Source organism: Sorex fumeus, unplaced genomic scaffold (genome assembly GCF_029834395.1).
Source record: "Sorex fumeus unplaced genomic scaffold, SorFum_2.1 ptg000128l, whole genome shotgun sequence".
Taxonomy (NCBI): Eukaryota; Metazoa; Chordata; class Mammalia; order Eulipotyphla; family Soricidae; genus Sorex; species Sorex fumeus.
Window position 1 is genome coordinate 26,256,459 of NW_026606185.1, and position 17,716 is coordinate 26,274,174.

Genomic DNA, 17,716 nt, shown 5'->3' on the forward strand with positions numbered 1-17,716 from the left:
TGGGGAATCCTCTTGGGGAAACCAGTATAAGAGAATATTTGAAAGACATCAAACATGGACTTGTCTGGACTTTGCAGGTTTTCAAGTACATATTGGAATCAAACTTGACTCATCAGTTAATTAAAAAAAAGTTATGAGTGGTAGTACTTGAGATATGTAATTGTGCATAGGTATCTACGACAGGCGTGTAGCCATGGGATATTTGACGATATGTACATATGCTATTCTCTTTTTTTTTATTTGACCAAAACATGATAAAATGATAGCAAAAGCATGCCATGTAAAACATAGTAATTACATTGTTCACAGGAATATGATAAACTATATGCATTTCTTTTAAAGCTTGGAAAGAATAAACCAAGTCTCATTTTTGTTGAGCAGAAATATGCAAACTGGCCCATTTTTATTGAAAATTTTTGGATATGTTTGTTACTGAGGTATTTCCCCACCCTACCTCCCTCCCCAATTATTGCCATAGTGGCCTAAGGGCCACTTCTAAAGGTACTCAGCTAGTTGATCTGACATTTAATTCAAGAGTGCTGGGGGTTCTGGAGGCCATTTGGTACCAGGATTGGTACCAGACCAGACATGTACGCCAGCCTTTTGAACTATCTTCCCCTATGCTGTGATTTGGGCTGTGGGGGGCCACACTTGCTAGTGCCCAGAAACTGCTCCTGGCTCTGCTTCAAAAGTGGTTCCTGGCAGTTCTCAGGGGCCCATGCATTGCTGGATATTGAACCCACGTCTCCTTCATGCAAAGCATGTGCTCAGCCCATTGAACTCTCCCTGGCCTGTGGCCAACCTGAGTTTTCGTATATCTTATCTACTGGTTAATTGTACCCTTTCATAACTACATTTTGTGTATTGTTTTCTTTTGTGACAGATTAATAGTATTAGGGTTAAACACAAATTATTACTGATCATATTTTATCTGTGCTTTTAATTGAGAGTTAACAAATTATGATAGAATTTTATAGACATTTCATAAGTCTTTAAATTTCAAAAATAATAGTATGGCTATAATTTTTTTGTCTTTTAAGATCGCTTTCATTATTATCATTAAAAGCATAGATAATCTAATAGAATTTAGAATATTTTCAGAATGCTGTCACTTTAATATCTCTTATCTGTGCCAGGTTCTGCCATTAACGTCTCTTAGAATAATACTTTCTGTTTGGTAAATATGGCAGTCAGTTTCATGAAAATATGGGCAGCCTTTTTAGACAATTGGAACTCCTTTGAAGCAGTGGCAAAGTATGAAGTCTCTAATATGTGGCAAAGTATGAAGTCTCTAATATGATAGGATACTTATTGATTACTAATTGATTTAGTTTTATATTGGCTCATTTTCTTTTTATTTTTCTGTTTTTGTTTTGTTTTTGTTTTGGAGCCACCTAGCAGGCTCAGGATTTGCTCCTGGCTCTGTACTGAGGATTCACTCCTGGTTGACGCAGGGGACCATATCATGTGTCGAGGATCAAACCTGGCACAGCTGCATGCAAAGCAAGTACCCTGCCTGTCTCTCTAGCACCTCATTTTTTTCTAATTTAAATTTTATATGTTCATTTAATGCTGATTTTAAGGTCACACCCAAAAGTATTCAGCGCTTTCACCTGGTACTGCTTAGGAGAACATTTATGGTACTGGGGATTGAGCCAGGTCCAGCTGTGTGCAAGGCAAAGGACTTAATTCCTGTACTATCTTACTGTAAGCACCCTGTCAAAAATTCCAAAATGCGGATCAGGGTTGGGTTGATAGCTCAAAGGACTGAGCTTGTACTTTGCTTATGGGAAGTCCATGTTTGGTCACTGGCACCACATGTGACCAAAGAGTCACCAGAAGTAACCCTTCAAGCACGGAGCAGCAAGTCACTCCTGAGCACTATCAGATTTGTCCTAAACAAAACAAAATAAAAAAATTCCAGAAGGATATTATAAATGTTAAGTTTACATTAATTTATACTGAAGGAGAATTGCATGTAATTTTTAATCCATCTATATGCCACTAATTATTAAAATTATAGTCAATCACATCTATCATCTTTCCATTTACATTAAAATCTGTAAAGTCAGTAAAATCCACAAAAATTAATTTCCAAGTTTTCAGAAAATAAATCTTAAGAACAGACTAAGCATACCTTAAGTATGGTTGAGAATCATAAAAATAATAGTTTTCGCTTGGAATTAATTTTGTAGGCAATTACAGAAATAGTAATTTTTGCATAAGTTAAATAACGAGCTCTGTCTGTGAAGCCACTGTTTGTCAAGAAAGTTATTACTACACTTACAATTTGTAACTTAAAACCGTAATTTAAAGTAACAATACATATGTATTGTTCTAGATAACTGAGCACTGTAGCACTGTCCCCCCGTTGTTCATTGTTCATCGATTTGCTTTAGTGGCCCAGTAACGTCTCCATCATGAGACTTGTTGTTACTGTGTTTGACATATCGAATACGTCACAGGTAGCTTGCCAGATAACCAAAATAAGTGAAAAATCAACTGATTTTTATTTATTAAAAAAAAATGAAATTTTGCCTGTATCTGAATAAAATTTTTTCCCATATGTTATAACTACGTATATAGTTCCTTGCTTGTTTTGTTTATTCCAGATTTAGTATATGAATTGGTGGAGGTTTAGTTGTTATATAGTGCTTAGGTTTTTTGGGTGCTCTTTCTTCAGTAGTTGTCTCAGGTTGCCAGTGTTACAATCTCAAATACTTTGTTGAACAGGCTACCTGTTCATACAGGAGCTGCATTGTTGTATAGCCTCATTCCTTCCTATGGGTGTGGAGCAGGATTAAAGCACACTTTATAGGGGTTCTAATTGTAGATGCCTAATTGACTTGATGAATAGTAAATGCTAAAATTTAAACACACACACACATATACACATAAACCTGTTTCAGGGCTGATCTGCATGACAGAACAAATGCCTCACAGGTGTTGAATGCTTGCAAGATAAAAGACTAGTCTTTCCATATTTCCCAAGAATTTTCTTTTGAAGTTTATATGGATTTTCTATCTCATTGTTTCTTTTCTTAAAGTGGTTCATGACAAGAATCCATTTTATCTTTGGCTGCACTTTTCATTTCTAAGGGTAGCTAGAAGTTTTCGAAGTTCACCAGAGGTAAAAACCAGAAAAATCTGTCAACAAGTACATTTTCATGCACTTTGGAAAGGGAAGAAGTAAAATACTTCTGAATCTGGTTGGGTCATAAGTTCTTTATTTAAAAATGATTAGATACTTTGTTCTTTCAGATTTTCATGAGTTTGCCATCATTATCTAAAAAAGAAAAAGAATCTTCTTAGCTAGAGATATGAGTAGTAGAAAATCATAATAGTTTGTACTCTTAATAGCAAAAATATTTCCCTTTCACTATTTTTTAATTTAGCCATTTTGTAAATCTTACGGTGAATTTTTTTTGCTTATTTTTGGCTTATTATAGATTCACAAATAGTTGTAAGAAACAATATAAGGAGAATTGATATGATACACCTTTTACTTAAAGTAGCATCTTGTATAACTGTAGTATAATATTACAACCATGAAATTGGGATTAATACAGTCTGCCAGACTTGTTCAGAGACCACCAATTTTACCTGCATGTACAAGTGTAGCATGCACTAATGTGTGTATTTAGTTCTGTACAGTTAAATCATATGTATAAATTTACCAGTGAGCCCTAATGCCATCATTTAAGTCCCCAGCCACCTTTCTCCCACCCCAGTTTTCTCCAGCCTCTGGCCACCCTTACTCTGTGTGCTCTCTCATTTATCATTTCAAGAATGCTATGGATGTGGAATTGGCTAGGATTATATATAAATAGCCATTGAGATAGAGTATTTTTTCCCGCTTCTTCCCCAAGCCCAGTTTTATTGCGATTTTCCTTGCTGATGATGACAAGGGACCATACACACTTGGGTGTGAGACCCACATAATTGGTTGTGGTACTTAGCAAGTGTCGCGTCACACATCTGGTTATGGTGCTCACACTTTCAGCTCACTCTGGATGAAGGAAGGGAGAAGTCTTGCTTCATTTACTAAACTCAGCACATGTGGATCATATGGCAGAAATACCAAGAATCAAGCAATTTATCCTTGCGTGTAAAGTAGGTGATTTTTGCCACTGAGTGGGTCAGCTTTGTGTTTTCATTTAGCATAGTTCCTTGTGATCTAACCCAGTTGTTGAATATATCATAATTTCTTTCTTTTGTTTTTGTATTTTGGGAACTATTCCTGTCTTTGCTCAGGGCTTATTTCTGGCTCTGTGCTCAGGGATCACTCCTGGCTCTGTGCTCAGATTATTCCTGGCAGTAATCTGGAGTCTATATGTGGTACTGGGTATAGAACCAGTCTGCTGTGTGTATGGCAAGAGCCTTAATCTTTGTATTTTCTCTCCAGTTCTGTCTTCTGTCATGGTCAATTTCTTAATATTGCAGAGCAGTACTTATAGTATAAAGATGCAACCTAAATTGTTTTTCAAATTTTATTACTTTATTTGACAGTTCCATTAGTTGAAGGATATTTGAGTTGTTTCTAGTATTTGACTATTATCAATAAAGATCTGTGAGCCACCCAAAAGGAGAGAGAGAACAAAAGGGAATGCCCTGCCACAGAGGCAGGTTGGGATGGGGAGGATGGGGGGTGGGAGGGATACTGGGATACTGGAGAATGGGCACTGGTGGAGGGATGGGTAATCGATCATTGTATAACTGAAACCAAAAATTTGTAAATCTACAACTGTGCCTCATGGTTTGTGTCATTTTATTCAAATTTTAGGCTACAGAAATGAGTATAAAAATGAGTATAAAAGTATATCAATTCCCTGTGAAATTTGAAATATAGGGCAAAAACAATTGTGTAGGACATTGAGTTTTTTCATGATGTCTAGATTACGTGGCATCAAATTATTACCTCCAGGAACAAGAAATGACTTCCCATCATTAACATGTGACTTGTAACCTCATTCCTCCAAAGGCAGCAGTATGATAGAGGGAATAAGTAAGGAGTTGTATAGATTTGTTTTCAAAGTCCTTGTCTAAATTGTTTGGATTATTACCTCTTATTAAACAGATGATGAAAAATCCTGTTCTTAAAAATGGCAACTTTAGGGGTTGGAGAGATAGCACAGCAGGTAGGGCGTTTGCCTTGCACGCAGCCGACCCAGGTTCGATTCCCATCATCCCATATGGTCCCCTGAGCACCGCCAGGAGTAACGCCTGAGTGCAGAGCCAGGTGTAACCCCTGTGCATCACCAGATGTAACCCAAAAAGCCAAAAAAATAAAAAAGGGCAACTTTATTAAAGTTGTATTACATATTTCATGAGGACCTTTTTGGAGTATGTAATCCATTAGATGAACTACCATTCATTCATTCATCCTGTTATTCGTCGATTGCCTCGAGCAGGCCCCAGTAACGTCTCTTTCATTCTAGCCCTGAGATTATATTCAAGGCTCTTTAGGAGAATGAGACCCATCAATGTTACTGGTATTTGGCATATTTGGTACGCCACGGGGAGTTTGCCAGACTCTGCCCTGTGGGCAGGCTACATTCGATAGCCTGCAAGTGTGTCCAAAGTAGGAATGAGATAATAATATGTCATAAAAAGATCTCCTGATAAGATGTCGCGCGGCTGCAAATGCAGCCGCGCAGTTCCGGAAGCTGGATTTTATAGTCTCTGAGTCTTGGCCGTTGATGGGATTACACGGCGCCAGGGGGCCAGGTGGTGGGTGTGACCCCCGCCTACTGGAATTTGGAGGATCTGGATGGAGGATGCTCGACTCCAATCCGAGTAGGCTTGGAGATCTCGGCCCCAGAACCCGCGTGGCTTTGTCCCTCTGCCAGTACCTTCATGTGTGCGGAGAGTGGTCTCAGCATGGTGGTGGCTGGTCCTGGAGGTCTTCGGCTGCCAGAGCCCTGGTCGGGGCGGGGAGGAAAGCTCAACCCGCTCCCCTCCAAGGGACCCCGGCGAGGAACAGCCAGGCGCAGGGGCAGGAGACTGCACTGGTCTCGTCCGGGAGCTGGATTTTATAGTCTCTGAGTCTTGGCCGTTGATGGGATTACACGGCGCCAGGGGGCCAAGTGGTGGGTGTGACCCCCGCCTACTGGAATTTGGAGGATCTGGGTGGAGGATGCTTGACTCCAATCTGAGTAGGCTTGGAGATCTTGGCCCCGGAACCCGCGTGCAGTCTCCTGCCCCTGCGCCTGGCTGTTCCTCGCCGGGGTCCCTTGGAGGGGAGCGGGTTGAGCTTTCCTCCCCGCCCCGACCAGGGCTCCGGCAGCCGAAGACCTCCAGGACCAGCCACCACCATGCTGAGACCACTCTCCGCACACATGAAGGCACTGGCAGAGGGACCAAGCCACGCGGGTTCCGGGGCCGAGATGAACTACCAAAGACAAATAATAAATCTTTAATATTTTTTCAAAAATCGGTCAACTAATAGCTGTTTTAGGGGGACAACTTTGCCCCCAAATAAATGACTGCATCATTCAACCCTCATATTGAACCACCAGCCCAGTTGGCTGAGAATGGCCAGCAGTGTCCAGGGGGGCTCCTGAGCATTGCTTAGGAGACCACTCCCTTTTGTTCCACAAAAAGTAAGTGAGGAGTAAAGCCAGGGGTGTAGTTAGGTGGTAGAGTATTTGCCTTGCAGGTATGAAACTCTGGGTTTAATACATAGTACCTAAAAAAAAAAATAATAATAATAAGTAAATATCCATACGTGGGATCGTTGTAAAATAATAACAAACTGATAATCACATTGCCAAAAATTGCATAGAGGAGTAGTAAACAAATTTGGTGTTCCTAAATAGCTTAATTTTTTAATATTTGATGATTTCAATAGCCATGCATCGATTGGTTACATCGTATTTTAGTTGAATTTTGCCCATTTTAAGCATTTTGCATATGCGTAAATCATTTACTATTCTCCACATGATTTTTTTTATTTTTTGGTTTTTGGGTCATAGTAGTACTAAAGGGCTTTACTCTTGGCTCTGTGCTCAGGAATCACTCCTGGCAGAGTTAGAGAGCACCAGTTGGGTGCTATAGATCAGAACAGAATCAGCTGCATGCAAGGCAAGTGCTTTACTAGCTGTACCATTTCCTCAACTCTTTTCACATGATTTTTTAAAAAATTACTTTGATTTTGGGATCATATTCAATATATCAGGACCTTCTCCTACTTCTGTGCTTGGGAGTCACTCCCACTGGTGCTCACGGGACCTCAGGACACCATGAGGTGACAGGGATGAAACCTGGGTCTTCACCACATAAACCCTGTACTCTTGGAGCAATCTTTTGTGTTGGGCCCCTATTGGCATGAATTTTTTTTTATAGCTCATTATTTTCTTAGGTTAGAATCTGACAAATGAGATATTAATGAAAAAGAATCTTATTACATATTAGGAAATTACTTTTCCAAGGAGTCGTACCAAATCAGTTTCTCCAGCAAAGTATGGGAACAGTTCTACCCTTATCACCATTCGACATTATAGTTTTGCTAACTAGGCTTCTTGTTCTTGTTGTTGTTGTTTATTAACCATAGCCAAAGATACTCCCTGCTTGGTGCTTGGGACTCACTCCTGGCAGGGCTTATAGAACCAGGCAGTGCTGGAGACCAAACCTGGGTCTCCTGAATACAAAGCATTTGCTCCAACCTGTTGAGCTTTCTTTTCTGCCTACCAATTAATTTTTTACTTAAATAGATATTTTGTTGCTAGTAATGTTGGATGTTTATTTAATAATTGTTTCCTTTTTTGTTAATTATTGTTTCTGAAAATTAGAACGTTAACTTTATTTTGTTCTTACCCTTTGCAGTTACAAAGCCCAGCAGCCCTCTTTGTTCATAGTAACTACCCTAACATAGATGGATACCTTTTCTTGTTTTGCATCAGACCAAATTAAAATTATATATAGCATATCATGGAATTAAAACACTGGTATCCTTTGTTAAATACTTTAATGTAAGCACTTTTGCTTCTAGTCCAGGACTTCCTGCCACAATCTATTTTAATCCCAGAAGACTTGAGCCTACTTAAGCATTATTGCTATTAGTAAATACATAGTCTATGTTAGAACATAGACCTTCATTTATAGTGAACTTTTAATTATATGCTTGCTTCTGCCATTAGAAAGGAAGTAACTCACTTTAGGTGGAGCAAATTTCATTCTTTTTGGCTGTCATGTAATAGACTAAAAGCAGTAATATTGCAGATAGACTTTCGTGACCTCAGGGTACAGGTAAGTAAATACACTGTCTTTAAACTAATGGGACCTGACTCATTTTTCAGAGGCCAGAATCAAGTAACTTAATAGTGCAGCATTTGACTTCTAAAGAAATTGAGATAAACTGCTTTAGAAATGGTGAAATGTCTTTTTTGTATTTTTCAGGTTTACAAGTAAAAGTATCCAAACTAAAAAAAGAACGAATTTTGTAAGTATCAGTAAATATCTGTGTGTCTTTATTTTAAAGTAATTGACATCTAACTTCTATTTGAACCTCGGCATCTTATTTATGAGTAAATATATTCTATGTCATGTGGACTTTGGATAAAAGAATAGCTTCGGTAGCAGTATTAAATATTTTCTGTTAATGTTTTTATTAAGACTGAAATCCATCTGTCAGCAATCTTTAAAACTATGATTAACCCCTGGATTTTAAGATACCACAAACCAGGCAGTGGAATAATTCTTGAATTTCTAAAGCTACAAGAAGAAATAAATTACATAGGTATTCAGAGATCCCTTTTCCTAATTTGAAATTGCTAGCAGTTTCCTCTGAATTGTTTTCATCATTAAACAAAGAATAAGATATGACTTGCTAAGTCTGTAGCAGACTTAGGATCCTAGGTATTTCATATCCAGAATCTAAAATTGACAGTGTTGTAAACTATTGTTACAAATAACAGAAATTAATGCTATTGTGACTAATAATGTATTGCTTCATGGTTTTGGCATGTACTCTTAGTTTCTAATATAAATAGAGGCACTAGTATCCGTGTGCTTTGGAGTACACATATATTTCCTAAGCTTAGTCCATTAAGAGAGCCTGAAAGTAATGGCTTCCAATATTAATAAACCTTAACCCAGATCTTAAAATATCTAAAGAATCTAAAGATTCTTTGTAGAACTGACTGATGCCATGGTTTGGGCATGGAGAAAGGGCATACAAATTATAAAATGAGCTAAAAAATCTTGTAGTATTGGAATATTAATAGGTTCAGTTATTTCTGGGAACACTTGGAGTTCTTCAAGAAGCTGAAAATAGAGCTACTGTATGATCCAATGGCTAATCATACAGTAGCTTTGTACAGTGTTGAAATATAAATAGGTTTAACTATTTTGGGAAATTTTTAGAGGTCTTCAAGAAACTGAAAGTAGAGCTACTTTCTTGGAAGGTATCTGATTATGAAAATAGTAAAACAAATTATAGCCACCCCAGTTTTGCTGCAGCATTATTTGCAATAGTTAAAATTATACAACAACTGAAACTCATTAGCTGAGGATGTGGTATATTTATAAACTGAAGTACTATTCCACTGCAGAAAGATAAAAATTTTCCATTTGCAGCAAAATAAAAGGAACTCCAGGAGACTGCAGGTGAAATTAATCAGATATTGGATGATTTCACCCAAGTATGCATTACAAAAATATAAAATTAATGAGCAGATAAAAACAAAAAAAACTAGAGTGGCTGGAAAATATTACAGGGGTTAAGGCACTTGCTTTGCACACAGTTGATTCCACTTTGATCTTTGGTACCACATATTGTGCCCTGAACACTACCAGGTATGATCCCTAAGACCACAGGATGTGGCCTAAAAGCAAAAAGACAAACAGAAAACTCTTTTTCTAAACCGAACAAGAAACCTGAACATTGATAACAGAACTAAGGACATCTGAGAGGAAGAATGTGGGTAGAGAAGGAAGAAATGATGAATTCAGTGTAAACACTGGTGGTGGGTTTTATTTGTAAACAAACAAAAAAAATGAATGGGGCCTTTGAGACAGTTTAGTGGGCTGGAGCTGGTGATTCGTTTTCTGCACATGGTCCTTTGAGCACTGAGTTGAGAGTAGTCCCAGAACACTGCCAGGTGTGACCCAAATCAAAATAAGACAAAAGGCTGGAGAAAATAAGATGTGACGTTGGGTAGGCATCAACACTGTCACTCTATTTAGTGACAGTGCATCTGCAGCTTGTAGGCATGATTTCTTTTTATGACATGGCTTTCCTATTTCTGTTCCCCACTCCCTCCCTGATAGACTCTAAAGATTTTGTAAAAACTAGGCTTTCAATGTATTCCTTATTGGACTACAAAGTCTGAATAGGACTTGAGAGTTGTACCTGGGTTAAGGTGCCTTTATTTTACATGCTCCTGAGTCCAGTTGGACCAGGCATCTCATTGTCCTCCAAGCACAGAACCAGGAGTGCCCTGAGCATTACCAGGTTTGATCTCTTGAGTACCACTGGTTGTGTTCAAATTCTTCCACATCCCCCAAAAGAATGATCTGGATAGTTACAAAAGAAAGCTCTTTATACATTATTCTTATAATAAAAGTCATTCCATATGCTTGCTTCAGCAACACACATTGAAAAAAAATTATTTCCAAAATAAATACAATTAAGTTGGTTAAATTAAGAAAATAGCATTTTTTTCTTAATTAAACTGTCTCTTTTTATATCCACCTGAAATCAACATAGGGAATAGCCATGTTTTAGGAATGAATACGCTTTTCTTCAGTGGTAGAAATCTTTTTGAATGGTTTGAATTTTCAAATTGCATGGGGCCAGAGAGATAGTACAGGGATTAAGGTACTTGCCTTGTAATGCTGCTGACCATTGTTCAGTTACTGGTACCAAACATACCACGTACAGACCCAATAGCCCACCTACAAAATGATATGAAATACATTTTATTTGTTGGGTTTTTATGTGTTTTTATTTGTGACCATTCCTTGCAATGCTTAGAGACTGTTCTATTCTCTGTGCTAAATCTGAAATGTGGTACACACACACACACACACACACACACACACACACACACACATACACACACTCACTCACTCACATATATTTTGGATTAAATACCTAATTTAAATATGTGTTGGTAGCAAAAATGTTTTGATTTAGAAACGCCTATAAATGCTCGTTCAAACTTTGACAGGTTGTTAATCATGCCTGTAAATTTCTAATACAGAGTCAGAAAAAATATATGTGATGCTGCTTCCAAATTAAAGTTTTTCTAAAAGTATTGGGCGTTTTTTATTTGTTTTATTTTTTTAGTGCTGGGGATCAAACCCAGAAACTGGCATGTGGCCTAATAACCTACTACTACTTACAAACTTAGAAAAACCTTTTCTAGAAGTTAAATGAGAAATAGCGAAATAAATTTCTATTCTTACTGTTATTTTCAAATTTTCAGATACCTGTATCTGTCACCAGAACTGCATTTTTAATACAACAGGGAGCTATTTCTCTTACTTTTCATTTTTTAAGTAGTATTCCACTGCTATTTAAGAGGTGCCTTCCCTTTCCCTTTGTACTTTTTACTTGTATTCATCTATTATGCTTCTTTTTTGATAGTTCATTTTACATAGTAACTATTTTGAAAACCATTTGCCTTTTGTGGCAGACTGGTTTGTCACCCTTACTTGATTTTAATATGGCTAGACTATGGAAGCTGGAATTTTGAACCATGATATTCTCTCATATTTTCAATTTTAAGATCACACAGAAATCTCAGGTTTCTTACGCATTTAATAGAAATATGTATAAAGGTAAAGGCCCTCCAGTTGATCGTCGATTTGCTCGAGCGGGCCCAGTAACGTCTCCATTGGAGACTTTGTTGTTACTGTGTTTGGCATATCAAATACTCTCGGTAGCTTGCCGGGCTCTCAGAGAGGGGCGAGGAATCGAACTCGGGTCGGCCATGTTGGCCGCTTGTAAGGCGAATGCCCTACCGCTGTGCTATCGCTCCAGCCCAGAAATATGTGTATATCATATAATATGATCTTTTAAAAATATAACGGGCTGTAGCAATAGCACAGTGGGTAGGGCATTTGCCTTGCATGCGGCCTACCCAGGTTCGATTCCCAGCATCCCATATGGTCCCCTGAGCACCGCCAGGGGTAATTCCTGAGCGCAGAGCCAGGAGTAATCCCTGTGCATCGCCGGGTGTGTCCCAAAAAAGCAAAATAAATAAATAAAATAAAAAAATATAGCAGAGAGGTAAAATATAACAGTGTCTTGGGAAGTAGTCAAGGAATAAATGTTTCAATGTTTTTTCCCTCATTATAAAATCATAATAACAAACACTTAAGTGTAATACATGTTGGCACTTTTCTGAGTGCTCTATAATATAGTAAGTGCTATTGGTACTTGCAGCTAATACCTTATGAATTGATATTCCCATTTTTTTTGAAGGAGAAAGTCCAGATAACTTGTCCATGGTCATGGAGGTGGCAGAGAAAAGATTCAAATGAAAACATCAGGATCATATGTATTTTCACTGCACTGTACACTCCTTACCTTGCAAGAAAAAGTTCAAAAAGTGAAGTTAATAAAATAAAAAGCATAACCTTCCTGTTCTTGGAGTAGAAATTATATAAGAATAAAGATGGCTATTATTAACATTATAAATGTGTGCAAAATCGTAAAAACAGTAAGTGTACTTTTAGAGTTCAATCAGTGGAATCCACAGAATACACTCATTCATCTCTATTCCAACATTGTATAAAGAATGTCTGGTACTGAGGATAAAAAAAAAGGTAAAGGCCCTCCCGTTGATCCTTGATTTGCTCGAGCGGGCCCAGTAACGTCTCCATTGGAGACTTTGTTGTTACTGTGTTTGGCATATCGAATACATCACGGGGAGCTTGCCAGGCTCTGCCGTGCGGGCGAGGTACTCCCAGTAGCTTGCCGGGCTCTCCAAGAGGGACGGAGAATCGAACTTGGGTCGGCCATGTTGGCCGCTTGTAAGGCGAACGCCTTACCGCTGTGCTATCGCTACTGAGGATATTGCTTCTATTATGTATTTTTAAATATTGTAGAGCAAGTTCTAGTATACTTTTTGAATTATGTTGTTTAGTAAAATACTTTACCTTCTAAGTTGTTTACATGAATATAAGAAATGCAAGTTATATAAATGGTAAAAATGTACTTTCAAGTTGTTACAGAAAAATTATCTTGTTAGAGAATTTTCCCTGAATAAAACTTATTTCTTGACTTTTAGAGATGCACAGAGACTAGAAGAATTCTTCACCAAAAATCAACAGCTCAGAGAGCAGCAAAAATTCCTTCATGAAACCATTAAAGTTTTAGAGGATCGGTGAGTATGGTTCCTCGATGTCCTTAAGAGGTCATTTTCCCCCTTACTAGAGAAGCATATGGATTTTATTTAATTTTAAGGGTTTTTTTTTTGGGGGGGAGGGGGGTCATATTTACAGTGCCCTGGAGCTACTCCTGTCTCTGTGCTCCAGAGTTGGACACCATGTGGTGCTGATATCACCTTTAGGCCTCCTGCATGCAAAGCATATGCTCCAGATGTTGAGCTATCTCTTGCCCAATAATACATGAATTTTAATTTGTATCACTTCTGAGATTGAAAGTTTTTTCACTCCAGTCTGTCCGTTTTAAATAGATGCTTTCTGAATCTAAGGATATAGTCTTAAAGGTTTGTCTTTTCATTAGTTGCATCAATTTACTTTTTTTGTAGAGGGGATGGGAAATACTTCGCAAGTGATTTGGTACTCAGGAGGCCTGAGGGCCAGTCTGGTGATTCTAGGCCAACCATGCAGGCAGTTCAATGCAGGGACCCAAGAATGAGGTGCTGCTTACACCCTAGAGTGCAAGGTATTACCTGGGCCGACCTCCAGGGTCACACCCAATAGTGCTTTGGTGCCTCCAGGGCTTTACCTGATGATGCTTGGGGCCAAGGATTGCCACATGCAAGACATGTACTTTAATCCACACACTATCCATCCAGCCCCCATTTTACCCTTTACATGTAGCACCATAGCACCCTCCTCCCATTGTTCATCAATTTGCTGGAGCTGGCACCAGTAACGTCTCCATTGTGAGATTTGTTACTGTTTTTGGTATATCGAATATGCCACGGGGAGCTTGCCAGGCTCTGCTGTGTGGGCGGGATACTCTCGGTAGCTTGCCGGGCTCTCCTAGAGGGACAGAAGAATTGAACCCTTGTTGGCCGCGTGCAAGGCAAACTCCCTACCCGCTGTTCTATTGCTCCAGCCCACCCTTTACATGATGTTTCTTTATTTGGTATTTAATGTAGGACAAACTTAGATAGCAAATGTTTCATTTGAGTATTAAAGTCTTTTTTTTTTTTTTCAGTGTAAATAGAAACTCCTTCGTGGGGACTGGAGTAATAATACAGCGGGTAGGGCATTTGCCTTGCCAACCCAGGTTCGATTCCCAGCATCCCATATGGTCTCCCGAGCACTGTCAGGAGTAATTCCTGAGTGCAGAGCCAGGAATTACTGGAACCCCTGAGCATCACTGGGTGTGACCCCCCCCAAAAAAAGAGAAACTGCTTCATGACTATTCCTGCTATTATTCTAGATGTTCTTTTTTCTTTTCTATTTTTTCTGTATCTAGCTTATCTTTTATTCTTTCTGAACAGATATGGCTGTTACAATTTTAATCTCCAGATAGAGATTCCTTTCTTCCATCATCTATGAGATTATCACACTAAGTCAGAAAACACTTTCAGATTTTTGCTATTCCTTTATCTTAATTCCAAATATTATTTAGTAATTTTAATTGCAAAATGAAAGGGGTTTTTTTTTTTTTGGGGGGGGGGAGCTTCAGGAGTTGTGGGAAAAGTGATTTGAGCCATACCTGGCAGTGTTCATTCAGAGCTTTCTCTTGCCTCCTTGCTCAGAGATCACTTCCACTGGTGTGCAGGGGGATATATGTGGTGCTGAGGATGAAACCAGGCCCATATGTGGTGCTGGGGATTGAACCAGTGTCAACCGCATACAAGGAAAGGGCCTTAACCCTACACTGTCTCTCCAATCCATAATGAAAGTTTTATTTCTTCATCTCTGTGAACAAATTGGATAAAACCCAAATTGTATCTTACTGATAGTTTTTTGTTTTCATGGAATAATTATTCTTTCTCTTTGCCTGCTGGGCTGGAGCGATAGCACAGCGGTAGGGCGTTTGCCTTGCGCACAGCCAACATGGCCGACCTGAGTTCGATTTCTCCACCCCCCTCGGAGAGCCCAGCGAGCTACCGAGAGTATCTTGCCCCCATGGCAAAGCCTTGCAAACTACCCATGACGTATTTGATATGCCAAAAACAGTAACAAGTCTCACAATTTGTTGTGAGACGTTACTGGTGCCCACTCGAGCAAATCCATGAACAATGGGAGAACAGTGCTACAGTACTCTTTGCCTGCTGATAACTACTAAAATTGTATTTTCCTATGAATCTGAAGTGGGTTTTTCTTTCTCTGAAAAATGGGGTGAAAGACAGCTAAGAGAAAAGCAGTAGAGCTCCTTGATAGAGAAAAGAGGCAGCAGATTTTCTCATACCCATTTAAATTTAAAATAGGATCACTAAGAAATTAAGAGGAGAGTCTTGGATCATTATTATGAAAAGTAGTAATTGATAGGAGTAACTGTTAGTAATAAAGTGAGGGAAAGCTTTATTTTATATTTGCCTCTCATTGATGTTTTTCTTTTCAAAAATTTTGTTTTGGGAATTTGGGTGCAATGGTTAATATTTGCTTCTGACTCTGCTCAGAGATTACCTCTGGAAGTGCTTAGCAGTTATTATGTGGTGCTCAGGATCAAACCAGGGTTGGCCATATTCAAGGCAAGTACTTTAACCCCTGTACTATCTCTCCAGCCCCCCAGTTATGCTTTTCAAACCATAAACTATGGATTCCAAAGAATGTTTTCTGTAATGCCTTACTGGACAGTTTGTGTCAGATTTTATTTCTTAAAAATTTTGTTTGATTTTTATAGACAGAACTGGTAATGAAATGTGATTTAAAAATTCTTTAGATTGTTTAATACCATTTAATCTTACAATGTTTTTAGTAAACTTCAATGTCAAGTGCTCTTTGACCTTGATCACCCAATCTGTGATTTTTCACAATTAGGATTGACAATTAGAATATTGAACTTCGTTGATGCATCCTGAGCTATTTAAGCAAATCCTGAAAAAGAAGAATCATTATGAAATATCAAGGATTTTAAGCAGAGTTACATTGATTTTTCTTAGAACAGTTTAACAGTATCTTAGTTTAGGTATAAGTCAGACTTTATCATTTTATTCCTTTGAAATTTTATTTTATTTTTTTGCTTTTTGGGTCACACCTGGCGGTGCACAGGGGTTACTCCTGGCTCTGCACTCAGGAATTACCTCTGGCAGTGCTCAGGGGACCATATGGGATGGTGGGAATCGAACCCGGGTCAGCCGTGTGCAAGGCAAACGCCCTACCCAATCTGCTATCACTCCAGCCCCACCTTCGGAATTTTAAAGGCATAAGGAGACCTTACTGTTAACTTTATAAATGCTGGAAAGTCTGCACTGCTACTGGTGGTTGCACACTTTAGTTTTGCTTACATATTCCTGTCTGCGAGCCCCAGATTGTGCCCTCTGTGCCAGTGGGAAAGACGGTCCCAACCAGGAGACTTTATGTATCAGTCAGTGAGTGTGAATGGACCAGGCGTGTCACTCAGCCTTGTGTTTGCAAGTGAAGCACTTTTGCCATTGAGCATCCTCAGGCCCTGATATCAATACTTTTTAATAAAGGTTTTACTTTCAGGACTGGAGAGATAGTAGAGTGGGTAGGATGCCTGTCTTGCCTGTGGCCAATTCGGGTTTGAGCCCCAGCATCCCACATAATTGCCCCAAGTATTGCCAAGAGTATCCTGATTGCAGAGGAAGGAGTAACCCCTGAGCATCACCAGGTGTAACCCCAGAACCAAAAAATATGTATTTTACTTTCATAGAAAAAAGTTCTCTGGACTTTTCCCCTCATTTTATTTAAGTTGTACCATTTTCATGTAGTTTTTTTGTTTGTTTTTGATTGTTCTGTTTTTGTTTCATCACCATACCCAGCAGTGATATTCCTGGCTCTGCTCAGGGATCACTCCTAACTGTGCTTAGAGGATCACGTGTGGGGCAGAGATCAAATCAGAACTAGCCTCTTGCAAGTCCTTAACCTCTGTAATCTATCTCTGGCCCCCTTTTCATGTTTTATATTCTGAAATTAGTTTAAAATTAATGGCATATACCGCCCTGCTATGATGCCCATAGACACTTTTTAGTATTTATTTAGGTATTAAGTTTCAATTATTTGAATATTGTTTCTAATTTCCTTCTCTGGGATATGTGTTCTTTTTCAACAAGACTTTTTCGTGGTTAAATGAAATAAGAAATTTTGTGCATTTTATTTTGTTTGGTTTGATTTTTGGTTTTGTCGCCACACCCGTTGTGCTCAGGTTTTACTCCTGGCTCTGTACTCAGGGATCACTTTTGGCAGGTTCTTGAAACTATGCGTGGATTGGATCCAAGTGAGCCATGTATAAGTCAAATGTCTTACCCACTGTACTCTAGCCTAAAATGGGAAATTTTGAACAATACAGAAAAAAAATTTCCTATAACACTTACCTCATAGTAGCAACAAGATAATTATTACTCTACTTTGAAGTATATCTTCCTTCCTTTTCTCT

General features: G+C 38.7%; 1 protein-coding gene across 3 annotated transcripts in view; it reads left to right on the forward strand.

The window, feature by feature from the left end:
• RBBP8 (RB binding protein 8, endonuclease) overlaps positions 1–17,716 on the forward strand; it is a 72,316-nt gene that overhangs the window by 8,259 nt on the left and 46,341 nt on the right. For all 3 annotated transcript variants that reach the window (XM_056137979.1, XM_056137981.1, XM_056137980.1), the window contains exons 3-4: positions 8,398–8,440; positions 13,239–13,334. In XM_056137979.1, coding sequence (XP_055993954.1) covers positions 8,398–8,440; positions 13,239–13,334 — 139 coding nt within the window. The remainder of the gene's footprint in view (positions 1–8,397; positions 8,441–13,238; positions 13,335–17,716) is intronic.